Raw genomic sequence first — 26,782 nt, 5'->3', positions numbered from 1 at the left:
TAGCTTCCATAGCCAGTGGTGTATATTTTTTCTCTCTTTTCCTCTTTCTTTTCTACAACATTTTTGTATCGTTGTTGTTATTATTATTATTGTTATTATTATTATTATACCATCATTATCATTATTATTATTATTATTATTATTATTATTATTATTATTATTATTATTATTATTATTATTATTATCATCAGCATCATCGCAAAGACCCTGGATGCAAGCTCCAGCAGAAAGGGAAGTGCGGGGCTGGGTCTTTAAAGGGCAGGAGCGCTCCGGAGCCAGCCTACTAGGAGGCGGCGCCGCCGCCAGCACCGCGCTCGCCGGGGCCTTTCAGCCGCCTGCCCATCGCCAGTCCCTCCAGCGGCGCTTCTCTGACGAACAGCCATGTGGGCGTACTGGCTGCTTCTCTGCGCGGTCCTGCTCCTCGCCGGCTTCTTGGCTTGGTTCGGCACCCGGAGAAGCTCTCCGAATCCTTTTCGGGTGGATGCCCGGCGGACGCCTGCGCCTCTGGTGACGGAGAAAGATGCGCGGAAAAAAGTCCTGAAGCAAGGTAGGCGCCGGAGCGCGTTGGGGTTGGAGCGAGGGCGCCCCAGAAAGGTTCGGGAGTATTTAGGGTGACCCTATGAAAAGGAGGACAGGACTCCTGTATCTTTAACAGTTGCATAGAAAAGGGAAATTCAGCAGGTCTCATTTGTATATTATGGAGGACCTGGTGAAATTCCCTCTTCATCACCACAGTTAAAGATGCAGGAGCTATACTAGAGTGACCAGATTTAAAAGAGGGCAGGGCGTCTGCAGCTTTAACCGTTGTGATGAAGAGGGAATTTCACCAGGTTCCCCATATATACAAATGGCACCTGCTGAAATTCCCTTTTCTATGCAACTGTTAAAGATACAGGAGCCCTGTCCTCCTTTTCATATGGTCACCCTAGGCATATTGGGCCATGCGGGAAAGGCTCAAGGCTGATGCCTGTCCTTGGAGGGGAGTCGGTGAGTGGAGGGCTTCATTTTCCCATTCAGTGCAAGCTGCGATCCTGTAACTCAATAGCTGCGATCCTATAACTCGATGGCTAGCGCGAGTAAGCCCCCTTGAACTGAGTTCACCAACTCCAAGTCTCACTGTGCCTACGACAGCCTTCCTCAACCGGATGCCTTCTTGATGTTTAGGATCACAACTTCCATCAGCATAGCGAATGGTTGAGGATGATGGGAGGGCTGCAGTCCTAAACATCGGAAGGGGGTCGGATTGGGGAAGGCTGAGTTATGCGGTCTTTTGGAACTCTTACTCCAAAGTAAGCCCTACTGCGTCCAACAAGGGAGCATTGAATGTTTAAGAGGAGATGTTAAAGCCCTGGCGGAGGGAGCAGGTCTGTGGCATGCAGAAGGTCTCAGGATCCAACTCTGGCATCTCCTGGGAAAGGACCAGGTACGGAGATGATGGGGAAGACCACCATTAAGATCCTCGGGATCAACTGATACTGAGCTAGTAATACAAACTTGTTGCACTTGTATTACCGTATTTCTTCAATTCTAAGACACACTTTCCCCCCATATAAACGTCTCTAAAAATGGGGTGCGTCTTAGAATCGTGGGTGCGATTATTATTCTTAGAATCAAAGCTTTTTTTTTCTGTTGGTGGTACTGAAATTAGTGTGCGTCTTACAATCGATGGTGTCTTACAATCGAAGAAATACGGTAATAAACCATATACGGAGTTACATCTTTGAATGTGCGCGGATGAAAGTGTTGCAGCGCCTTGAAGAGTAACTAACCTACAGCAGCAGCATCCCTTGTGGACTGGGAGAGGCGTGAAGTTTGACCCTCAGTTGATAGATACATATCTGTATTGTATAGAACATCCTCTGGGGATTACTATTCTAATCATAGAATAGTAGAGTTGGAAGGGGCCTATAAGGCCATCAAGTCCAACCCCCTGCTCAATGCAGGAATCCACCTTAAAGCCGGGGGGCTGCATAGCCTGCCCTCTCCGGGTGCCTCCAAGGAGTGTATCCCTGCCCCCTGCTGTATCACTGCTAAAATCTGTTCATGCAGCTGTTGGCATCAGCATAAAGAAAAAGCAGGACTTTTCTTGCTGCGGGGGGCGGGGGGGCAAGTGCATCTTAATAACCACATGTTTAGTGTGTTTTTTAACGGTTTTTAATGCTTTATGTGTGTATGTTCTGTGTTTTAGAATTTTAAGTTTTGTATACTCGTTTTTATCTTAATTTTAGAATTTCTGTAAACCACCCAGAGAGCCCTCGCTATGGGAGCGGTATATAAGTGCAATAAATAAATAAATAAATAAATAAATAAGCATGCTCCCAGAAGCAAGTGTCTGCTTTTAAATGAGGCACACAGTCAAGGGGGGGGAAGGCTTTTTTGCCACAGTTGCAAATTTGGGGGCTGCAGCAGTAGTGGAACAAGGTAGGTGTTGCGAAAATGGACAGGGGAAAGTGCGTGCTTCACACAAACCGCCTGTTGCACACCCCAGTATAGAGATGAGGCTTTTATTGTGGAATTGCACTGCCTTAATCATGGAAAGCTGAGCGAAGGAAGATAGATGCTTTTGAACTGTGGTGTTGGAGGAAAATTCTGAGAGTGCCTTGGACTGCAAGAAGATCAAACCAGTCCATACTCCAGGAAATAAAGCCAGACTGCTCACTTGAGGGAATGGTATTAAAGGCAAAACTGAAGTACTTTGGCCACATAGTGAGAAGACAGGATACCCTGGAGAAGAGGCTGATGCTAGGGAAAGTGGAAGGCAAAAGGAAGAGGGGCCGACCAAGGGCAAGATGGATGGATGATATTCTGGAGGGGACAGACTTGACCTTGGGGGAGCTAGGGGTGGTAATGGCCGACAGAAAGCTCTGGCGTGGGCTGGTCCATGAAGTCATGAAGAGTCGGAAACGACTGAATGAATAAACAACAACAATCATGGAATTTAACAGCGTGGTGGTGGAGGGGGGGTCCAGACGATTTTGTCTTCCATTTGCAACCCTTCCGTGTTTTCCCACTGCTTTTTCTGTCTTGTTTTCTGACTTCTCTCCCCCCCCCCCCCAATAAAAGTTAATGAACAAAACTCAGAATAGCTGCTTAATGCTTTTTCATAGCATTAGGAGTCTGGACATACCCCACTGCTGATCACCATGGAGCTGAACTAGGATGGCCAGATGCAAGAAAGGGCAGGGCTCCTCCATCTTCTAATAGCCATGTAGAAAAGGGGATTTCCTCAAGGAGAATTTACATGACAAGCCGCGCCTGCTGAAATCTCCTCTTCTACATGACCATTCCTCATTCAACAGCTCTGTATGGACTTTCTTCAGTGGCCATGAACAACCTGCATTCTCATCCCCCTACATATCAAGTGGGAATGATAGTGACCTTATTCTCAGGGATGCTGCAGAGGCAACTGAGATAAAAATGGCAAAACAATTGGCATGTCAGGCATTCCAAATCCAATGGATAATAGAAAGATGCACACGTATTTCCTCTACCATAATGTGTGTGTGGGGGGGGCAGCCTTTGCACCGTCCTGTTGCAAAAGTAGACTTGAAACATCTTCTATATAGAACTTTCGACGGATGTGAGTCTTGTCTGTTCTCAGCTGAACACTTTAAACCAGTGGTTCCCAAAGTGGGCGGTACCGCCCCCTTGGGGGCGGTGGGATTGCATAGTGGGGTGTTAAGAGGCAAGGGGGCGGCAGAGGGGGCGCTCGAGGTGGCCTTTTCCGTACCAGGAGTTTTGGTTACAGAAGGAAATTTCTGATCGCTATCCTGCACTGTGGAGAGCGGTTCAGAAGCTCCTGGTTGCATTTCCAACATCATATTTGGTGGGATGTGGTTTTAGTGTGGTCTGCCTACTTCTCTCCAAGCAAAGAAATCGACTCCAGATTACTAAACATGGTGATTTAAGACTCATGTTAAGTGACTTTAAACCAGACTTTGGGAAACTGGTATCACTTCATCAAGCCCATCCATCACATTAAGAATTTACAGAATAGTGAGGTACGCTACCCTAGTTACTAAATGTGATATCTATCTAATATTCTTGCTAAATGACTATCAGACTTTGAAAAGGTTATATCACTGGATCAAGTCCATCAATTATGTTTAATTGAATAAACTAAAAAAATGTAATTGGATTTTGAATAAATATTCAATGAATTGTTACTGTTTTGAATTTTATTGTTATTATCTTCCTTAGTGGGTCGTTGAAAACCGCTATTCTGAATAATGATTTTTATAGTGTAGGATAGGGGGGCACTGGGCATGAGTTTGTGGAACCAAGGGGGCGGTGACCTGAAAAAGTTTGGGAACCACTGCTTTAAACCCTGGTTGAGCCAAGGCCCTGTCTTGTGTCTCCCTGTCTCTGTTCAGTAGAGCTGTTAAGCCACTTTATGATGATGGCTGCAAAGTTCTTTGTAAAGAGTGCACTAGCCACTGTGCCTGAGCAGCTGTCTAGAAAAACGGGGAAGGAAAACCCCTTTGCTTGATAATCTGGTTAAACTTAACTGCACCTAAAAAGTATTTTGTGTAACAGACCGTGCAGCAGGGTGGGTTTTTTTTTTTTTTTAAATTGCATCTTACTTCCTTTCTGTTGTCCCTCTGAATTAAATGGAAATACAGCCAGAGGGCAAGGCGTTACAGACACATCATTATCCACACATCAGTGATGTGCATATAAAATCTAAGAGCCAAATGCTACATTACCAGGATTGTCAGTTCTCATAGCGCTCCAGATGAAGCCCAAGGGCTTAAGTCTAACCATCAAGTCAAGACCTGTGACAAAATTTTGAGCTCTAAAGTCTGTCTCCTCTTCTTTTTTAAGAAATGCTTGTGCGTTGTGTACCGCTAAAATTAATTCCTGGCTGTGAAAGGCCAGCCCTGAAAATAGGAAAGTTTTACAGCTCTTCTAGAAAGTATTTGGGTTTTTAACTTTAATGGACCTCAGCGGAGAAGGGGTTCGTGGGACAGTCCTTGAAAATGGCACCACTGTTCACTGATTCTGTAAAAGTGCGTGTTCCATCAGTTCCTGTCCCCCTGTATTGGGGAGGAGGGACTTTGGGAGGCCCTGGAGGCATTTTTGACTCCAAGATGCTGTCCCTCATGGGTGCCAAAAACTGCATTGGTACCAAAAATGGGGGGAGGAGAGAGATAAATAAAACAATAACAAAATATTGTCCAGAGCTGCTTTGGAACGGCAAAATGGTGAACCCACCCCTGCTCTATGTTAAGCATTCATCCTGGACTTTCTATGGATGTGCCCAAACTAATATAGTCCAAGCAAATATTCCTGTGTCTCCAAAGCATATGTTTTCTTTCCTGTTTTACTGCTTTTCTTCCTGCCCCTTCTATCTATGCACCATCCAGTCTGTTCTGGACCTACCACTGAAACTATTTCCCCTTGCTGTGGTCTTTTCCAATCTCAACTACTACAGCTGCCTCCTTGGCACTCCGTCATTTCTTTTCTCTCCAGTCAGTGGTCGCATTCACACATAACATTAAACCAGGATTGCTGGCTTATCTTGGTTTACTGTGAAAGGGCAGCAGGCAGGGGCATGCATCTCATTCGCTCTCATGTTACATGAGCGGGTGAAACAAACCACAAATGGAAAGCTTCACATACTGTCCGAACCTGGTTTGTTGTTCCCAAACAAGCCAAGTTTTGTAAGCCAACAACAAACCCTGGTTTCCTCTTGGCTTACGAGACTGCCTTATTTGGGAGCAACAACAACAAAAAGAACCCAGGTGCAGATGTCACACAAAGTGTTCCATTTGTCTTTCAAAGTGGACTAACGGCGCTCATTTGCAGTAAACCAGACATAGCCAGCAACTGTGGCCACATTTACACATGATGAAAAACCCAAGGTGTCACATAAAATCATATAATGGGCTCTTTGTGATTCAGGCAGTTGCAAACAAATTCCAATAGAGCCTTGTATTTAAGCACTAGCCTGATCGCCATAGGTGACCACGAACTGCGTAGAGACGAGTGCACGGAGTGCCATGTAGGTGAGTGAAGAGAGGCTGGCAGTGGAGACACAGAGCTCTTCCCTTCTCCTCCGTGTCCAGCATAGAAACCGAATGACCCGCTAGCGAAGGGAAGCCCCCCTCTCATGCCCAACATAGAAATGCAGTTCTCCGTCCTTCCTCTGCTAACCCCCAGCAGGGTGGTAAGAAAAATGTGCAGTCTAGTAACTTTTGGGACTTTATTTACAAGGCTGTGCTAAAAGCCTTCAGGAGAGTTTGAATTTGCCAGCAGCAAAGACCACATCAAAGCTACCTGGATTGCAATCCAACGGGAGGGTCTCTTCCAGAGATTTAATTGAAATGAACTGGAGCAGCACAGGACTTTTCTGTAACTCCCATTCCACTGTGGAGAACAAATTCAATTGTACCTCCCACCCAAGGATCCCTATCGTAAACTTCTGATTTCTCCCTAAAGTTCTCTGATAAAATGAAACTTCTTCCTTTGCTTGCTTCCCCCCAATTTGGATGCAAATTCTAAACTAGGTTGCAAATCCCATCAATGAACTAGATTCAAGATATTCCCCAGCCCGGGGAAGCTTTAGGTATCCAATCTGTTGTAGTGGAACTAGGAGTTCCTACACATAATCTAATTTTAAATGCGATGTGACAAATTAGGATAACCAGCAGGAAGAGGAGATTGGAAGAGGAGAGTCGGGGGGATTATAGCAACAGGATTACATTGGAGGTTGGGGGGTCAGGCAGGTTGGGGGTGGGAAAGGGCAGAGATTAGACTCTCCAGATTATGTGGCTCTTCAGTTCTTCAGCGATCGGGTCATCACTAGCCCAGCTGTGCCGGTTCGGCAGAAAATGGACCCTGCTTGTGTGTTTTTCTTGCTCCCCCCTTCCAGGCTTTTCCAGGGAGAAAGTTCCCAACAATCTGGATGCCATTGTCATTGGAAGCGGCTACGGGGGCCTGGCTGCAGCCGTGATCCTTGCTAAAGCTGGGAAGCGCGTGCTGGTCCTGGAGCAGCATGGGAAGGCAGGTGGCTGTTGCCATACCTTCACTGAGAAGGGCTTTGAGTTTGACGTAGGTAAGGCTGACCAAACAGGCGGGGGTGAGACTGAGCTGCTGTGGTTTTGCATCTATACTATGCAGACAAAGGTACGCACAGACTTGTTACCATTCATGCATGCATATGTGCACAGACTTGTTACCACACATGCGTGTACACACACACCCGTGCACACATGCAGAGAGACTTGTAACTGCACATGCATGTGTCCGCACGCACACGTGGACTTGTAAATGCGCATTCACACATGGAGAGAGATGCAATTATGCATGAATGTGCATGCGGTCACCTGGACTTGTAAATATGCATGCAGGCACACACACAGTTGTAACTGCATGCACACATGTACACAGGCATGTAAGCACACATGCGTGCACACATACATACTGGAAACCAGGCCTAAATCTTGCTTATAATCTGAATACACTGCACCAAAACAAGAAATAAAATCGCAACCCATATTTTAAGGGGTTAAAAGGGGGGGGGAAATCCATCAAGCTGAACAGCCTGACAAAACTGCCCCCCCTCTCCGAAAGCAGTCATACTTAAAACATGTTCAATAGTCAGGAAATTCCTGAATCAATAAAAGACAGCATGACTTGGCAAAGCCTGTCATGTTCATCTAGAAAACCCGCATGAGTGAGAAAAGAGAGATGATGATGATGATGATGATGATGATGATGATGATGATGATAATAATAATAATAATAATAATAATAATAATAATAATCAGAAGTAGGGTGTCTCAGTGGGCACCAAGGCAGGTATCTGGGGTGGGGGAGTACGTTATTCCCCATGTGTACCACATTTATCAAGTATGCTAATAAGTGCTAAGGAACGCAGCTGTCTATCTTGAACATTTATACCCTGCCTTCCTATGACAAAATCAAACTCATGGTAGGTTATGGGAAACTAAAACAGGATCATCAAAACCATAACAACCACAGCCATGACGCTGGTATTTCATTAGTCTGATTACTCAGACCAACATACTTGCCCAAATATTAATAATTGGATGGGGGAACGAGAAGGGCACTCAATTCTTGAAATACCATTCTTCCATTATAGCACTTTGTGGGTTTCCTCCCAGGGATCCATTACATAGGACAGATGCACGAGGAGTCTACGCAACGCATGATGATCGACCAGCTCACGGACGGGCAGCTCCAGTGGGCCAAGATGGACTCTCCCTTTGATGTGGTCATTCTGGGAGACCCTGACAACAGCAAGCGGTATTACCTATACAGCGGGGAGAAGGAATACGTCAAAGGCCTAAAGAAACAGTTCCCTGGGGAAGACGCAAACATTGACAGATTTGTGGCTCTTGTAAAGGTGATCTCTTTCTGGTTTTCTTGGCGAAAGGCCTCTTAATTTTATTAGGGGAGCAAAGTCTCATAATGGATTGGTTAAATCAATATGGGTTTGTGTGTGATTTTTCAAAAGAAAAGTCTTTTAACCCACTAATGCGCAGTCAATTAGGGTCAGAAGCCTCTGAACTTGCATGTTTCTGGGTTTTCTATGCCCTGTTGGGCTGAAGCCGACAGGGCAGGAGGAAGCTGGCAGGGAAGAGGTAATTTTTGCCATCCCATCCTCTGATCGCCCGTATTTTTGCTAGGCAGGCTTTTCGGCATACCTAGTGGGAGCGCTTTGGAGGGGGATAAAAGGAGCCTGGAGGAGGCTCAAGATTACTCCTATCCTGGCCTCTCCAGTCTCCTCCCTCCCTGCCCACCGGAACACAGCCTTTCCTGAGGCTCCAGAGCTGCTTTCCGAAGAGGTAGGCACTAGGGCTGTGCACGGCCCCCTGATTCGCTTCGCATCCCGATTCGGTCCAGTTTTCATTCGCTTCGGATCTGTTTCAAAGCCCTCCGAATCACCCTGATTCGCTTGGGATTCGGCACTGAAGCAGTGCACAGCCCTAGTAGGCACTGCTTTTGTGGCTTGCTGTACAGCAGATGTGGGCAACCTCTGACCCCCCCCCCCAGTTATTGCTGGACTACAAGTTCCATCAGCATCAGCCAGGATGGCCAATGGCAAGGAGTGATGGCAGTTGTAGTCCTGATAGGAATTGCAGAATAACAAGACCTGGGGACAGGCACAGGATGCCCGACTCTCTGTACCACGTTGACAGCTTCCCTCTAGCTGCTGAAAACAGTTCTTGTGCTGATAAGCTGCAGTCATTCTGCTGAATCTTTGAGATGTTTGTTCATTGCTCTCTCTCTCGCTCTCTCCCCCCTATAGAGTGTCGCCAAAGGGGCTGCCCACATGGCTATTTTGAAAATGCTCCCGATGCCCTTGGTCCATTTTTTGTCCTGCAGCGGCCTGCTGGCCTTGATCTCTACTTTCTTTAGGATGGTATCCAGAAATGTTTCGGAAGTGGTCGCCGAGTTCACTACCAACCCTGACCTAAGAGCAGTGTTCAGTTATATCTTCCCTACCTACGGTAGGGAAAGCTACCCCATCTCACCTGTATGGAACGTGTGATGCTAACCTTTGATGCTTATCCTGGCTGTTCTGGGGTTGCTGAGAGAGGAGGCTAAAACCTTGTTTCCCACCCCATCAACCCCAATCGGGATTGCTGCTTTCCTGCTGCTGCAGTATTAGCTGCTTTGGGATCACAGAGGGAGGTAAAGGCTAAAGCGTTCCCCCCCACTGCCCCACATGATCCAAATCGGATTGATTTCCTGACACTGCTAAAAGTGGCACCCGAACAGCTCAGCTGGGTGGGAGCTCCTGGGGGGCACATGGAAAGCAACTCAGGGCCATACATGCCCAATGGGTTGCCCACTCCTGCTTAAATCATGCTTGTAAATATTTTAATTCAGACTTGGAGATATTTATTGAAAAACTTCAACAAAGCTATCAGGGTGGTATACAACCGGCATCATGAAACATAAATATAAAAGCACACTCAGAGCCAGTTCGTATGTTACCAACTCTACTTAATAAACCCCATCATTCATCAAGTTGAAAACCAGCACTGTGTCCATGCTCTCAGCCTTCACACGCTTGGTTCACTGCTTCTACCCTGGTTAGTTGAAACCATAGTTTCCTGTTCCATCTGAACCAAGAAACGTAGGTCTTAATCTCAAATTACTAACCAGTAAATCGGGTGGGCAAAAGGTAGGTCTCCAGATGTTTTGGACTTCAACTCCGAGAAGCCCCCTGGACAATAGTTAGGAATGCTTGGTGTTGAAACCTGAACATCTGGAGATGTATTTTCTCTTCCACCCCTGTAGTGTGGTGGTTTAAGCTAACCGGGATAGAAACACTGAAGCCAGCATGCAAGAAGAGAACTGAGCATCCAACCCCTATGCTCCTCTTTGGCTTTATGAACTGTAACGCTCTGACAAATGGAGAAAAATACTTGAACTAAAACTTCAAAGCCTGAGCAATGTCATTAACCTTGGCGCCAGGTGAGCCACTCTGGGAAGAGTGTTCTAAAGCAGAGAGCCCCAAGTGAGGGGGAAACCTTCCCTTTGGTCACTACTCACCAAACTTCAGATGGCAGTGGGGAGAAAGAGGAGAACCTCAGGTGATGAATGCCAGGTTCAGGTGGGCAAATGAAAATATCTTTTCCGCCACCCTAAGCTGCAAATGGCTGATATCATTGGGTGCGGTGGTCCACTTCTTTTGGAAAAGGAAGTGTGTGCGCTAGTATTTTTAAAACTGACTTATTTTCAGTGCTGGTTTAGGTAGGGTGTGCTCCTTGGACCTTACCTACACAGATACGGGTTGGGCTTGACTTTGGTGGGAGGGGGGAATGCTTCGTTGCTAAAGCATAATTGTGATTCCAGCTTTTTCTTTTGAGCGTGCCAAACCATTTGTCTCTGTGTCTTACAGGAGTGATTCCTGCCAAGGCCTGCTTCCCTTTACATGCAATCCTTTTTGATCACTTCTTGGAAGGAGGCTGGTATCCTCAAGGAGGTGCCAGTGAAATTGTATTTCACTCCATCCCTATCATCGAACGGGCTGGAGGGGCTGTCCTTACCAAGGCACCTGTAGAGAGCATCTTGGTGAATTCGCAAGGAAAAGCCTATGGTGAGTAAAACTGGGTGAGCTCTCTCTCCCCCACCCCTCTCTGCTGTAACGTAATGGCTAAGAAACTGGACTGTGAATAAAAAAATCCCTGGTTCCTGAATAGCAGAGGTAGGGAACATGTGGCCCTCCAGATGTTGCTAGGTTCCGACTCCAAGGAGAAGGGCCGTGATTCAGTGCTAGAGCGCCTACAGATCCAGTTAGGTTTGGAAAAACACCTGCCTCAAAACCTGGACAACCGCTGTGAATCAGTCTCAGCAATACTAGGTTAGAAGGGCCGGTGGTCTGACGAACAGCGATTTACAACTGAAGAAGACTGGCATTGAAACGGAATACACAATCCGGAATGTCCGTTTTGATTTGATTGATGTTGTTGTGTCACTACTATGTACATTTGGCTCACATTATCATTTATTTGTTATTACTATTGAGATTTTGATTGTATATTCATATCTGTAATCTTGACCGCTTACTGTTGTCTGTAAATTAGACTATGGTTGAGAGTTATTACATTCACTGATTAATGTATAAACACACAATATTGAACAACAATTTTTGGGTACTTCTTGTTAATGTCCATATAGGAAATTGAACCATATTTCTTAGGTCTTCTTTCTTATCTACTGACTCAGTATAAGGCAGCTTTTTATGTTCCTATGACTGCAGCTCACATGGCCAATGGTTGAGGATGATGGGAGTGGAAGGCCAAAACATCTGGATGGTACGAGGTTAGGGAAGCCTGTTCTAGGGCTCAGCCCTTATGCCTAGACTGGATGTTAGGGCTAAAGTCAGCCCAAATGAAGGCCGTTATGCACTCCTTCATCAAGAGGAGCCAAGCAGGAGCAAACAGTGCTTGTAAATGTTAAGCCATGATTCTCTGGAAACTTCGTTTACCGTTGCATCTGAGCAAAGCTGAAATGGGAACTTGTCCCTATTACTTTCCAGCATCAGCTGGATGTGGAACAAGAATTCGATGGGATTTCAGAGCAGGAATTGCCATATTTTCTTTCAATGGTGTGTGTGTGTTTCCCAGGATGTATTTAACTAGCAAAAGGTAACACCACTACGTCCTTTTTCTCCGAATGGGATATGGCTACGTCTGTGGGTCCTTCCTGAAGGACAGGAAAACAGAGGGGGAGGCTGCTCCTTCCTGTGTACCAAGAGGGGTGGGGTGGGGGGGAAACAGTCCTGCCAAAGCTCTTCCCACCCACATGAAATTTCCTTGAAGGAGTTTAAGCAGCTTACCTGCTTAAACCCTCCCATTAATTACAATGAGCCTCTGTTGCCCGTTGAACTGTTATCCACCTTCCCCACTTCTGCAAAATGTGGATGATAATATTGGCCTACCTGCCCCAGATGTTGTAAGGATTATGTAGATCCTTGTGGCATTCATGGCAATCCACCCCCCACCCCAAAAAGCACTTAATTAATCACCAGCTTCTAAATAATAATAATAATAAATATATATATATATATTTATTACCCACCTCTCCATTTTGATCGAGGCAGGGAACAACAGTAAATATAAAACACATAAGACTGAATTAAAACATAATATAAATTGTTAAAACATCCTAAAAACATTCTAAAAACATCCTAAAATTCCACTGGGTAGGCCTGCTGGAAGAGATCAGTCTTTATAGCATTCTTGAATGCTAATAAACTGTTGACGAGTCTCCTCCTGCAGACCATTCGACAGTCTGGGAGCAGCAGAAGAGAAGGTCCTCTGGGTAACAGTTAACACCACTACATCCTTTTTCTCCGAATGGGATATGGCTACATCCGTGGGTCCTTCCTGAAGGACAGGAAAAGAGAGGCCCTCACTTGTTCCTTTACTACAATCGCCCAAAAAGGATTTTTTAGAGCAATATGAAATGGAATGTTCCAGGTTCTAATAAATGTGGGTCTTATCTTTGCCTCTTTTCAGGTGTAAGCGTGAAGAAAGGTCAGGACATTGTTAACATCTGTGCTCCGGTTGTGATTTCTGATGCGGGCATCTTTAACACGTATGAACGGCTCTTGCCAGCCAAATTGCAAGAGTTGCCAGGTAAGAGATCATGAAACAATTCGCACTTCTACTATGGTGGGATTGTAAACATTGTGTGTGTACCAAACAAAAGGCTACTGTCAACACCTGGACTGCCAGTGCCAATGTGCGTACTGCAGAAAACACACACTTAGGTTGCAATCCTATTCATGTTTGGATAGGAAACGTCCTGCAACACCCGGCATTTCCCAGCCACCGATGTTGACTAGGGAATAATGGAAGTTATAAGACTTTTTGCTGTCTAAACTTGCACAGGATTCCACCCTTAATCCTATATCATGAGAAACTACAACCATGCCTTAAAAAAATCAGGTACTGGTTTTAAAGTCAGAAGGGATATATACAACCCCCTGAGTAATCTTGTCCTATGATTTAACTGCATGTTTTTATTGCTGTACTTCGGATGTTATGTAGCCAGTAAACTTTGCTTTTATTAGAGTGTATTAGTGTCAGAAACACCTTTGACATCCTTTTAGACTAGCTTTCCCCAACTTGGTCCCCTCCAGATGTTTTAGACTCAACTTCCGTCAACTCCAGCCGGCATGACTAATGGTCAAGAATTCTGGGAGCTGTAGTCCAAAAATCTGGAGAACACTAGGTTGGGACAGGCTGATATATAAACTTGCACCCCTAAAGCAATAAATAGCCGTATTCTGCATTCTCATCTCTATTGTCAACTCTTTTGTGTTTCCTCTGTCCCTTCTGAAAATGAGGATGCTGGGAAAGTTTCCAATAACAGTCTTTCGGCCAAATGGCACATGCCGTGGAAGATCCATGATTCGACCTTCAAACTTTATTTGCTTTAGAACAGTCATGAGGGCTTCCCTGATCTGGATCAGAGCAGAAACACGGAGGGGTGGTGGGTGCAAATGGGGATGTCCAACCTTCCTCTCCCTGTACCATTTTCCTGATCTAAATCACCCCCTGCCACATTGAGGGAGAAAAATGCAGTGTATGTATTACATCCTACTGCTGAACTAATAGTGTGTGTAAGTGAGTGGGAGGGAGGGAGGTGTGGTGGACATTACATTGGCCCCATTCCAAATCTGAGCCCCTTGCAGTTGCTCTAAAGTTAAACAGGGGGTTGGGGGTTGGAAATTATATCTCAGATTCCCTCCCATCCCAAATTGTGTCTTCCAATACTCAAATCAAAGTGTACAGTACTATAGGGATTCCTGTGCAACAGTTATACTCCTGCCAAAGACAAAAATAATGCCACCAGCTCCTAATCCTTCTTGTTATTCCTCTTACTTACACACCCAGGGCTCACATTAGCCTTCTTAGCTACAGGATTGTGCTAGGAGCTCTTATGGCAATCTGCTACGGGCCGTGTTCTTTTTCTGTGTCACTGCAGCCTCTTTAATGGCCCTTGTGGCCTATATTCTTCTAGCCTGCATTCTCTTCTTCCAAGAATTAAGACTAAATAGCTTGGGTGGCTACCTTTAGCCCATCCTCTGGAGCGATCCAGATTGCACCACCAAACTTTATTCTGCAAAAGCCAGTTGTGTGCTATTTTTGGACATGAACATTTCCCCTCCATATATTTAAAAACGAGTTAATTTTTAAGAGGAGAACAGGTTTCTCTGTAATACAACTCAAAATGATTCTTGGGTTCTAAATTTTCCTCCTCATAATAAGCACTTCAAATGAAGTTGTCCCACCAACTTCCCAAAATTCCTTGCAGGTTCTGAGTTCCGGTCTCTCTATAATCATGGCTCTCCGACAGCTGTACTGATAAACCTTTGAGACTTTAGCTCAATTTGGTCGTAATGTAAACAATCGTTTAGCATTAAAGGAATGAGTTTGCTTGAGCCTCCCATCTTGCACACTTCCCCACCCCCTCATCTTGCACACTTCACACACACACACACACACACACACACACACACACACACACACACCACCCCTATATCCAGTGCAGCCCCAAGGAGACTGGAAGCATCCACTTTCTAGCTTAAAGTAACCACAGTTTGTCATTGCTTGAATCCCAGCAATATGGTTGTTTTCAACTAGGGTGCTGAACCTCTTTAGCCTCAAGGGCTAAATTCCGTTTCAGAAAAATTCTCGGGGGCTGCATTCTAGTCCTGAGCAGAGCAAAAGGGGGGGGGCAAAATACCCCAAATATCAGCATGTATTTTAGCTTAAAGCTCTTACTACCAGTAATTCAGCCTTAGGAAAGAGATTTTAACCTTTTTAGAAGATGGAATAGTGCAAAAACTGAAAAACCACCCAGTGTTTGGCAGTCAGGGAAAAGTAGGGCATGGCCATCTCAGGAATTCCAAAGAGCTAGATTTGACACATGGACCTGAAGTTTCCCACCCGTTTTAAACTATAGCATATTGGAACAAGTGAAGAACAGAGGGGAGGCCTCAAGAGCGAGGTTCAGATGTGGCTGGCACAAATAATTCAATGACAGAACTGTACGTCGAAATCTGAAATGTTGGTTTCAATTAGGAGTGTACTAGAATTTCGTTCCTGTTCGTGAATTGTACACATTTCCCCGCTAAACCTGCACTTCCATGCTTTTACCTATTGTGCGGTGGGTGGGGGGGAGAGGGTTGCATTTCCACTGAGTACTTTGAAAAATAGATTTTTCCCAGAGGACCTGAGTGTGCAGGGCGGATTGTACGGGAGAAGGCGATCCCGCAGGTAGCCTGGACCCAAACCATGTAGGGCTTTAAAGGTGATAACCAACACTTTCTACTTCGCCCGGAGTGCTTTTGCATGAGTTGAACAAGTTCACGCGATGCAGAGCAAAGTTTCAGATCAGATCATCAAAAGCAGGGGCGGGCAGACTTCAGGCTTGCCGGGTCATGTTGTCGTGACAGTAAGGAAGAAGAAGATGGGAAGAACGGTGGGCTAAAAATGAACATGTTATTAATAAATAATCCCCACCTATGAAAGGGATTCTGAATTCCACACCCAATTCTGCAATTGCACATCACTATTACTATTGCCCATCGCTACTGCAAAATTGGACAATCCTCACTACTGGTGAATCTCTGGGTGATTTGCAATAGATCAACAAGCGTTTCTGACCCTCAGTTGCCCAACGGCAACAACAACCCTGACCCAGAGTCATCCAGTCGAAGCCTCTAACCACTGCATCACACTGGCACTTTTCAGCCTTAACTAAGACAGTCCCATAGCATGGCCAATGTCAGGTTAGTGTCCTGGGGGATGGTCTGAAGGTACATTTTGCAACCACTTTGCTGAAGCTTAATCTTAATCATCATCATCATCATCTATTTATTTGTTACCCACCTCTTCCTTTGGATCAATGCAAACACCATAAAATACATATAACTAAGTAAAACATTTAAAGCTAATACATTATATTCAAAGGCATCTTAAAATTCAACTGGCTAGGCCTGCTGGAAGAGATCAGTCTTTATGGCTTTCTTACATTCCGGAAGACTGTTGACGAATCTCTTCCAGCAAGCCATTCCACAAACTGGGAGCAGCAGAAGAAAAGGTCCTTTGGGTAATAGTTGTCAGCCTTGTTTTTGTTGGCTGGAGTAAATTCTTCCCAGAGGACCTGAGTGTGCAGCGCGGATTGTACGGGAGAAGGCGATCCCGCAAGTAGCCTGGACCCAAACCATGTACAGCTTTAAAGGTGATAACCAATACTTTATACTTCGCCTGGAAACTAATTGGCAACCAGTGAAGAGATTTTAAAAGTGGTGTAGTGTGGTCCGTCCCCCCCCCAGGTGTACTGGTGACCAGCCTGGCTGCCATATTTTGAACTAGTTGAAGTTTCCGGACTAGGTACAAAGGTAGCCCTATGTAGAGCGCATTGCAGAAGTCAAGCTTGGAATATGTGTGGTCATTGCTGGATGGGAGACCACCTGGGAATCATGTGTGCCACCTTGAGTTCATAATGGAAGAAAGCTGGGATACAGACGTACCAATTCAATCAATCAATCAATCAATCAATCCCAGGAGCTAAAGGGAGTCTAAGCAAAATTTCCGGTGGCAGACTTGAGTGTCCCCTATCACTCTTTGGCACACTCCATTATCTAGCGGAACGCGTTGTGCATAATATGCATGAATATTTGCATCATATATGCAGGAGGCAAACTCCAGCTTTTCTTGGTCCACAAATCTTATTTAAAAAGACAACAACCCAATAAAAATAACACAGTATTTTACTTTGTAATGAACAGCCCTGCGTAAGCGGATTTGGTTCTCTTTCCTGTGGTCTTGACTGTTTTCACCTGGCACAGACAGTGGAGGTGAAGAGTTGAAACAAGATAATGGGAGCCCTAGTGAACTCCCGTGAGTTCATAACCTTAGACATGTCAAAAAAAATTTACTGTTTAAGGGGAGATTATAGGAAAACGTGAACTCCTTTGACCCTCTGATTCTGTGATTAACTTTTAGCAGGAGATTACGCCTGCTCATGCAAAACCATTTATCCTTGGCTAACCTCCCTTTTCTAGTGGCTACTCCAGTAACTATCCCTTTCCCAGGAGTGGGAAAGTATTTGATATTGGGATTGAAGTATATGTGTGACAACTCATTTTGGGCCCACAGGTTGCTTGATTTATGAGCTTTGTTTTGCTCCTGTTTCCCTGTCTGAAGAGCAAGACAATGCTCTTTGGATTCTTCGCTTTCCTTTCAGAACTTTTACTTCTGGAACCAACCTGGGTCCTTTGACTTTTCTTTTCTTGCATCCCTTTATTCATGCGTGGGCAGAGATTCAGAACCAGCTGTCTATGGTGCAGCATGGCATAACAGGATTCAGTGTTTTCGTAGGACTGAAAGGATCCAAGGAGGAATTGGGACTAGAAGCCAAAAACTTCTACATCTACCAGCACAATGACTTCAATGAAGCGTAAGTAGCCGAGAATATTTTTATTTTTTTACCTTTGCCCTTTAGGAATATCTTCAGTAGAACACAAGACGCTTCGTGGACCATTGGGCCCATGTAAGTGAAAGCTTAGTGAAATTTTGGAGTCTAATTGAGGGAAGGCGGAATACTGTTTTGTAAACTTTGGGTCACCTGGAGGGTAGCCACTTACGCATTGCAAAAATGAGTAAATGCATCAACGAAAGGACACCGATTAGCATAAAATTGCATATGTTAATTAGATAGATTGGCTCTTAGGGAACACATCCCTGTGTAATGTATAAGTCAGAAATCGACTGGGTTTTGGACACACCCACCGTCATTTAAATGAAAATATTAAAGATGCTTATATCTCACTTACCTTTAAAATCTTATTTCTTGGTAGGTTCATTTCTTACTTTAATTGCTCACGAGAGACTGCTCCAAAGAACATCCCTTTGATTTATGTTGGATCTCCGTCAGCTAAGGACCCCACGTGGGATCAGAGATACCCAGGTATGGACGCTATTTGAACTGGACACACAGCATCAGTAGTCATCGCCACATTTTATTATTAGTAGTTGTTGTCTTTGTTATTTTAAGGGGATGGAGAAAATGGAAGCGAGTCAGAATGGGGACTTTGTAACCTATAGAATCTTGGGTGCAGAATCTTGGAGCAGCCACCTTGGTTTCCAGATTCCTGTCAGGCTTGGGGCCTAGCTCTCAGCAGCTTGCCTCAGAGTCCGGTTTTGACACAGGCCATGGGCACATGGGCCAGAGGCATGGTCACAAGATGGGCTGTAGGTAGGAAGAAAGGGAGTCTGAGATGTTTCCTGAAGGGGATGTTGCTCAGACTGTCAGGCCAGTTGAGGAAGAAGGACTTTATTGGGCCTGGTACCTTTCTACACTGACAACAAAGGTCCGCATAGTTAAAGCAATGGTATTCCTCGTAGTAACCTATTGCTGCGAGAGCTGGACCATAAGGAAGGCTGAGCGAAGGAAGATAGATGCTTTTGAACTGTGGTGTTGGAGGAAAATTCTGCAAGTGCCTTAGACTCAAGAAGATCAAACCAGTCCATACTCCAGGAAATAAAGCCAGACTGCTCACTTGAGGGAATGATACTAAAGGCAAAACTAAAGTACTTTGGCCACAAAATGAGAAGACAGGATACCCCGGAGAAGATGCTGATGCTAGGGAAAGTGGAAGGCAAAAGGAAGAGGGGCCGACCAAGGGCAAGATGGATGGATGATATTCTGGAGGGGACAGACTTGACCTTGGGGGAGCTAGGGATGGCGACGGCCGACAGAAAGCTCTGGTGTGGGCTGGTCCATGAAGAGTCGGAAGCGACTGAACGAATAAACAACAACTTTTCTATTGGATTGCAAAGTCAGCTGGCCATCTTCAGGCTATGGAATCAGTTGACAGTATTCCCACCAATCCTGCACCCTTGCCTTAAGCAACCTCGTCTGTCTGACTTGTCAGAAGGCCCTCAAGACAAACCACACCTCAGTGCCTTATAAGCCCTCCAGATAGGACAAACTTCCTCCAACCTGGTGCTCTATAGATGTGTTGGACTAGAGTTCCCATCATCTCCCTGAAAGCTCCCCGATGGCCATGGAGGCTGGGAATGACGGGGACTGTAGTCCACTGCATCTGTTGAGTTGGGGAAGGGAATTGCTATAGGGGATTGTAAAATGCCCCTTTCGGGGCAGCTACATTCCTAATGAACACGCCGTATTTTCTTCATCCTAGGCAAGTCTGTTCTGATCATCCTGGCTGCTGCAAAATATGAATGGTTTGAGGAATGGAAGGAAGAAAAGGTCACTAAGAGAGGAGTGGATTATGAGAGTTTCAAAAATAGCTTTGTGGATAGTATGATGGAGAGCATCTTCAAATTTTACCCTCAAATAAAAGATAAGGTAAGAGCGCTTGTGGTGTTCCGTCAAAGCATGTACAGCAGCAGCAATGCATAAACATTTCAACTCTCTTTAGATGTTGTCTAGTGTGGTAGTTTGGGAATGAGTTGCCTCAACACTCATGCAAAACTTAAGGACACTTCCCCCACCATCTCCTTTAGATCCCCTCCTTTTGAGATCAACTCAGGAGATTTTGTTGATAGCTACACCCAGCGAGCTTATAAGATTAGCTCGGATTTGGGATCAGGGTCTCGTGGTCCTTTTGGATTTCTCTTAGAAGCAAGGCCTGTTCAAGACCTACTTTCTAATTTTAAAATATTTTTTTCAGAATATGAGAAGTGGAACATGCAACAAAACATGAAGTTGTTGGGTTCTTCTGTTCGTTATGCCAGCTAGCCAGCCAAGGACTTGCAAGATCCACTTAATTTTCTACTAGAATCCTGAGGTCTCCCAGTGCAGAATAGTGGCTCACGATAGGAGCCATAAAATTGGGAAGCATGGTGCCTCTGAGCACATCTTCAACCCAGGAGTTAGTTTTCAGTCCCAGAACTGTTTTCCCATTGATTCGGGATGATCCGAGCCAGGCTGGAAATTAATCGAAGAATTTATTTTATTTGTGGGATGATTTGGATGTGAAATTAATTGACTGGCATTTCCTCCTGTGAAAATTAAATACCAGTAATTATTTCTTAATTTGCAATGTATCGGTGTAAATTAACGCATGCAGATTGTATGCAGATTTGTGTCCTACGGCCCTGGGACCTTTTAAGTGCCTCGCAAAGCTTCTGATTCTCTGGTCATTTGCTGGTCTCTTTGGCAGCTGATGCCGTGTTCCTGGCAAGCAGAAGCCCACGGAGCAGAGCAGCGAGGCAGCAAAGGAACAAGGCAGCAAGGGTACAAGGAAACAAGGCAGCTAGGATACAAGGCAATGAGGTAGCAAGGCAACAAGATGCTCCAACAAAGGCTGAGGCCAAACTGAAGCCTTTTATGCTGTGGTTCCCCAACTCCACCCTTTCTTTCAGGCTGGAAGTCTTAAAGGGACACGCCTCTGGCCTGTAGCCTAGCACTGCTCCGTCTCTCCAAGAGCTCATGCCTGGCATGTTGTTGCCGTTGACGGGACAGCTCCCTGGAATGTGGGACCCTTGTAGTTGAAGCTGGTGGTCCGTTACTGGGGCTAGGCTCAGAGGAGTCTAGATTCAGTGACCTCTACAGGCTTGGGTTCAGGAGTCTTCATAGGTTCGGGCGCTGAAAGCTCTGCAGGCTCAAGGGTCTTTGCAGGCTCTGCGGTGGTGCTTGGACCTGGCGTTTCCCCTGTGGATGCCACTGGATCCTCACCATCAGAGTCCACGGCACTGCTAGACTCCTGGGTCATGACAGCTGATAACATACAATCTTCCTGGCCCAAGTGTCCTCTCTTGGGATGTGCTCTGCTTCTCCTCAAACCGGAGAAGCAGAAGCGGATCGGGGGGCTTCGCCTCCCCTTAAGGCGGAGGCTAGAGGATTGGGGGAGCAGCAGAGCGGATCAAGATGAAGGCGGATCCTTCGCCTCGATCCGGAGCTCCGCAAAAAAGGTAAGGGGGTTTACTTGGCCTTGCCGACGGCAGTATGGCCAGGTAAGGGGGAGGGGGGTCTTACCTGCATCCGTCCGCGGTCCCGCGGCTGCTTCAACTGAGCCCAAGGACTCAAACAGTAACCTGGTCTTCCTGTTTGAGTTCTCGGGCCCAGTTGAAGCAGCTGCGGGTCGGCGGACGGACGCAGGTAAGGGGGAGGAGGGAGGGGGGTTTTACCTGGCCCTGCAGCCGCCGCCACCCGTACGGCGACGGTGGCAGAACCAAGTAAGGGGGAGGGGGTCTTACCTGCGTCTGTCGCGGCCTGTCGCCACCTTCACTAGAGCCCGCGGCTCAACCAGGAAGTGTAGGCCGCAATCGGGGCCTACAGTTCCTGGTTGAGCCGCGGGCTCTAGTGAAGCTGAGATGGGCCGGGACGGACACAGGTAAGGGGGAGGAGGGAGGGGGGCTTTACCTGGCGCCACTCCCCGCCGCTGCGGAGCTCCGATTCGGAGCCGGAGCTCCGCAGCGGAGCGGAGCGGACCCTAGGCGGATCGAGGTGGGGCGGAGTGGGCCCAATCCGCAATTTGCGGCTCGGGCGCGAAGAGGATCAGGGGGGTCCGTGCACATCCCTAGTCCTCTCTTCTGTCTTCCTTCCTCAGGGCACGCACAGCTGAAGTAACCCAAGAAAGGAGGGGGGGCACCTTACGTACTTGCGTTTTTCTTTTTAAAAAGCCAGGGTCTAGACGAAAAATGCATGATGATGAAGATGCTGATGCTGATGCTCTTTGGCCCCCTCTGTCTATATCTTTCTCTGAACAGATTGAGCACATCTCTGCAGGAACGCCTCTCACCAATCGCCACTACATCGCCTCTCCCCGAGGAGAGATGTACGGGGCAGAGCACAGCATCTCTCGGCTCCAGGCAGAAGTCACAGCCACAATAAGGCCTCAGACTCCAGTCCCAAACCTCTACCTGACAGGTAAACGCTCACCAATTCCAAGGTACCGTGGCTCTTGACTGTTACGCCTTAATTTTGTTCTTGCTGAGAAGAGCCCTGCTGGATCAGGCCCAGGGTCTATCTGGACCAGCGTTCTGTTCACTCCGTGGCCGGCCAGTTGCCGAGGGGAAACCCACAAGCAGGATGCAAGTTCAACAGCCAGTCCCAGTAGAGGCTGACGGCTCCGAAGTCAGTCGGCAGTGAATCCACTCCGGATTTCAGTCCGAACTCTAACCTTGGAGAGCTTTGCATCTTGGATACCTCCTTTAGAGTTCTGACGGAATGAAACCTAGAGCGATCTCCTCCATCATCTTAGTGGCAGCACCTCAAATATTTGGAGTGGTTAGGCCAGATGTGAGGAGTGTAATGTAACGTTTTCCACACCTGTTCTCTGCCCCAAATCGCTCTCTTGCTAAGTAGTCTTTTTTCCCCCTTTTTATAAAAAGGAAAAAGAAAATGGTTCCTAGGATTCTGTTTTATGCATCTGCATTTGTAACAAGTAGTTAGGTCCTAAAAGGGTTGGTCACAGGGAGGTAGGATCCTCTTTCCTTTCTGCTTGAGGGCATGTCGTACTGCCACAGCGAGCGCCTAAGTTCTGTTAAACAAATGGTAACCCGTACAACCCCATCAAGGCAAGCAGGAAAAGCTAACAAATAAGCATAGAGCCTCCATCAATCAAGATTAGGTGTCTTTAAACAAATAAAAAGCCTGCTCTTCTTTTCTCCAGTCCAATAGTGTCATTTACATGTAAGAACAAGATCAAGATCTTGGTAGCTAATTCCTGCTGCTGCCAGGACTAGAACGAAATTGTTCTGTCGGACTGAACTAATGAGACCACGTCTCTTCTTAGTTTCGGAGAGTGACGTGAAACCCACTTCCTTGTACAAACAAAATAACAAATGCCGCCATGGGATGGATTAAGTAAAATGCTGTCGCTCTGTACAGTCTTTCAAGAGGCCCAAGTGAAGCCTCTCCCCGTCTCTCCCTTAGGGCAGGCCTTGGACCTGAAACACACAGCTCCTCTTTTTTTATTATTTATGTATTTTAATTGCAAAATGTGTATACCGCTCTATATCTGAAACAGATTCCAGAGCAGTGAATGTAAGAATTAAAACAGTAAAAGATACAAACATTAAAACACCACTAAAGTGATACTTTTAAAAAAATATGCTAATAAAAACTAGGGATGTGCTCCGCTTCTAATCGGACCGGAGAAGCAGTAGCGGAGCGGGGGGCTTCGCCTGCCCTTAAGGCGGAGGCGAAGAGGATTGGGGGGCCGGCGGAGCGTGGCGAAGAGGATCGAGGTGAAGGCGGATCCTTCGCCTCGATCCGGAGCTCCGCCGGAAAGGTAAGTGGGGTTTACCGGGCCCTGCCGCTGTCGCTGTCGCCCATGCGGCGACGGCAGCAGGGCCCGGTAACGCCCCCCGCCCTCCTCTCCCTTACCTGCCTCCGTCCGCGGTCCGTCAGCGTCTCCAATTGAGCCCGTGGTTCCAGCAGGAAGTCTGGGCCGCACTTGCGGCCCAGACTTCCTGGTGGAACCACGGGCTCAATTGAAGACGGCGACGGACCACGGACGGAGGCAGGTAAGGCCCCCCTCCTCCTTACCGGGCTCTGCTGCCGTCGCCGCATGGGCGGCGATGGCGGCAGGGCCCGGTAACCCCCCCTATGGGGGGGACCGGAGCTCCGATCCGGATCCGGAGCTCCGAGCGGAGCGGAGTGGGCACAGGCGGAGTGGGGGCGGGGCGGAGCGGGCCGATCCGAAAATGGCGGATCTTAAAGTGAAGCGGAGTGGGGGGTCCGTGCACACCCCTAATAAAAACCTTGGCTGTCACTCAAGGAATGCTTCCTGGAATAAAGTTGTTTTCAGGTGGTGCAAGAAGCAACACAGTGTTGGTGCCTGCCTGAACTCTAGTGGCAGGGAGTTCCACAGAAAGGGGGCCACCATGCTGAAGGCTCTTCTTCTGGTGGACTCCATTCAGGCCATAGGTCCATGTGGAACCGACAGGAGCATGCCCTCTGCTGACCTCAGTGAGTGAGCAGGTTGGTTGGTAGGAGAGAAGACGCTCTCTCAGATATATTTTGCTTATATATTGTAGTAATAAACAACCCCATTGCGAAGGTACCTGAATCTGTTGTGCGTTGCCTACAGAACAGAGCCTAGGAATAGGCTGCAAGCTGAACAGATTGGCCAGCAAAATTAACCAGTTGCAATCCATCATTCAGAGAAAAAAAGTTTCAACAGTACTATACAAGCATCCCTCCATATCTGGGGTCCTTTATAGAGGTGACAAGGCAGAGGTCATCAAGTGAGCACTACTAGTAGGAGCCTGATCCATAACTAAGAGGAGATCCAGATTAGAGGGATGGATAAGAGTAGATGAAATCTCTAAACCCTTTGCAAATGGGATGTTGATTCTGGCAGCAAAGAAGGGACGGGAGGTGGATAAGAAGATTTCCATTGGTGCGGGTTTCAGTTCCCTGCCTAGCGCTCTGCATGTCCTAGAGAGTGGCAGAAGCTGCAAAAACAAAATAAACCAATGCTTGCAGGTTTTGTTCAAGTTGCAAAATCTGTACAGGCCCCAGTTCAGTTTTCTTGGTATAGAATTCTTGGGGCTGCAACATTTCATTTATTTGGGAGCATGCCCCATTGAATCTGGTGGGACTTAATCCTGCAGAGAAATATGTGGGCGTGCGCTGTAAATCAGTCCCATTTAACAAATGAAAAGCCTTGTGAACTAATTTATTATATTATTTATTATTATTTATTTACAATATTTATATACCGCTCCCCATTGAAAATTTCGGAGCGGTGTACAGCGTAAAATGAAAATAAAAACAGAACAAAACACTTAAAACAGATTTTAAAAGAAGCTAATACAGTGACTCCTGGCTGGACATTAAGGAAAGGCTTCCTGGAATAATGATGTTTTCAGGAGGCGCCGAAAGGAGTACAAAGTTGGCGCCTGCCTGACCTCCAGAGGCAGGGAATTCCACAGGAGGGGGGCCACCACGCTGAAGGCTCTTCCCCTGGTAGACTCCAATTGGCTGATATATAAGGAAACAATCTCTTCTGTAGTTCCTTTGTTTTGTTTTGTTTATAAAGTTTAACTAATCAGGCTACGGACTTTAAAAAAGAAGTTTTAATACAAGTACTTGGTGTGTGTGTGTGTTTTTAAAAAACCTGTGTGTCTTAGGATGCCCTAACTCCCACCATCCCCAGGTATACATCGTATAATTACAGCCCTATTGAGAAGAGGGTGGGGTGAGGAAGAGGGGAGAGCAAAGGCTGAAAAGAGGCAGCGGTGTCTTTCTTTTCCTGCAGGTCAGGATGTTTTAGTAGGCGGCTTCCCAGGAGCTCTTCATGGAGCCGTTGTCTGTGCGTCGGCAGTCTTGCAGCGCAACCTCTACATCGACATTTCATGGCTGTGCAGAAAAATCAAAGCCAGCGACGCCAAAAAGAAAAACTGAGCCTTCCGCCCTGGCTTCATGTAGGGGGTCACGCTCCTCCTCTTTGCCGTAGAGATGATTCGAAAGCTGCCTGGGTCTTGGGTTCTTTGTTTCTCCAACAGAGGATGCTGCCACGGTGAAACAACTCCAGCTCAGGGTCATTGCTGTGGGGCGTGATGTTTCAACTGTAACATGTAGGCATGTTGAGCGATTGTGCTAGGTTTGTCTTGACATTAATGAGGACCACACCTTCGGAACCCACACAGATCTGTTTTCAGCCTCTCCTTGGTACTATGCCAGCACAAGTGGCATCACGATGGCGGCTTCCATGCCAAGCACGGATACAAGAGCTACCATAAGCTAGTGCTAGTTTACCCGTAGTGTTCAGTGTCCATTGGGTTCCTCCCAGGTGGGGTTCTTCTACCCAAGGCCACAGCTCAGTGGTTGAAAATATGCCTTAGGGCCGGGGTGTTGAATCTCTTTCACCCTAAGGGCTGAATTCAATTTCAGAGAAACTCTCGGGTGGCGCATGCCACTGGTGGGTGTGGCCAAAGTTAAAAGAGGTGGACCCAAAATACCAAAAAATACCAGCATGTTGTAGCTTAGAGTGCTTCCTTCCAGGAGCAAAGCCTTAGAAGAGACATCTCAACCTGCTAGAATGGTTGAAAAGCTCACAAGAGCTGGGAAGTCGCCAAACGATTGGGGAAAGAGGGTGGAGCTGTGGGGGGAGGGGAGAGGCCATCCAGAAACCCCAGGAGGACTAGATTTGGCCCCCAGAAGAGCCAGAGGTGCACAAAGCCCCTGGTTCATAGAATCAAGCTTTTAAAACTTGATGTTACTCAGACTTTAGACTGTTATACTGTTAGTTTTTCCCTACCCTGTGCCTGTTTACCCTACCCAGTGCCTGTTTGCATTCTCT

General features: G+C 46.6%; 1 protein-coding gene across 1 annotated transcript; it reads left to right on the top strand.

The window, feature by feature from the left end:
* The first annotated feature begins 314 nt into the window (after positions 1-314).
* On the top strand, positions 315-26,563 carry RETSAT (retinol saturase). Its single transcript, XM_063138871.1, has 11 exons — positions 315-547; positions 6,875-7,057; positions 8,130-8,371; positions 9,278-9,479; positions 10,880-11,077; positions 13,002-13,121; positions 17,820-17,958; positions 18,359-18,468; positions 19,706-19,872; positions 22,239-22,398; positions 25,739-26,563. The coding sequence occupies exons 1-11, from the start codon at positions 382-384 to the stop codon at positions 25,882-25,884; spliced, it is 1,833 nt and encodes a 610-aa protein (XP_062994941.1). The 5' UTR covers positions 315-381; the 3' UTR covers positions 25,885-26,563.
* Positions 26,564-26,782: the final 219 nt, after the last annotated feature.

Source organism: Elgaria multicarinata, chromosome 12 (genome assembly GCF_023053635.1).
Source record: "Elgaria multicarinata webbii isolate HBS135686 ecotype San Diego chromosome 12, rElgMul1.1.pri, whole genome shotgun sequence".
Lineage (NCBI taxonomy): Eukaryota > Metazoa > Chordata > Lepidosauria > Squamata > Anguidae > Elgaria > Elgaria multicarinata.
This window is presented reverse-complemented; position numbering and strand designations above follow the sequence as displayed.

Bases quoted from the DNA above. Each gene is read 5' to 3' on its own strand.
- RETSAT (XM_063138871.1), top strand. From the start codon at position 382: ATGTGGGCGTACTGGCTGCTTCTCTGCGCGGTCCTGCTCCTCGCCGGC. The intron at 8,372-9,277 runs GTGATCTCTTTC...TCCCCCCTATAG, and splicing joins GATTTGTGGCTCTTGTAAAG to AGTGTCGCCAAAGGGGCTGC. The intron at 9,480-10,879 runs GTAGGGAAAGCT...TGTGTCTTACAG, and splicing joins TTATATCTTCCCTACCTACG to GAGTGATTCCTGCCAAGGCC.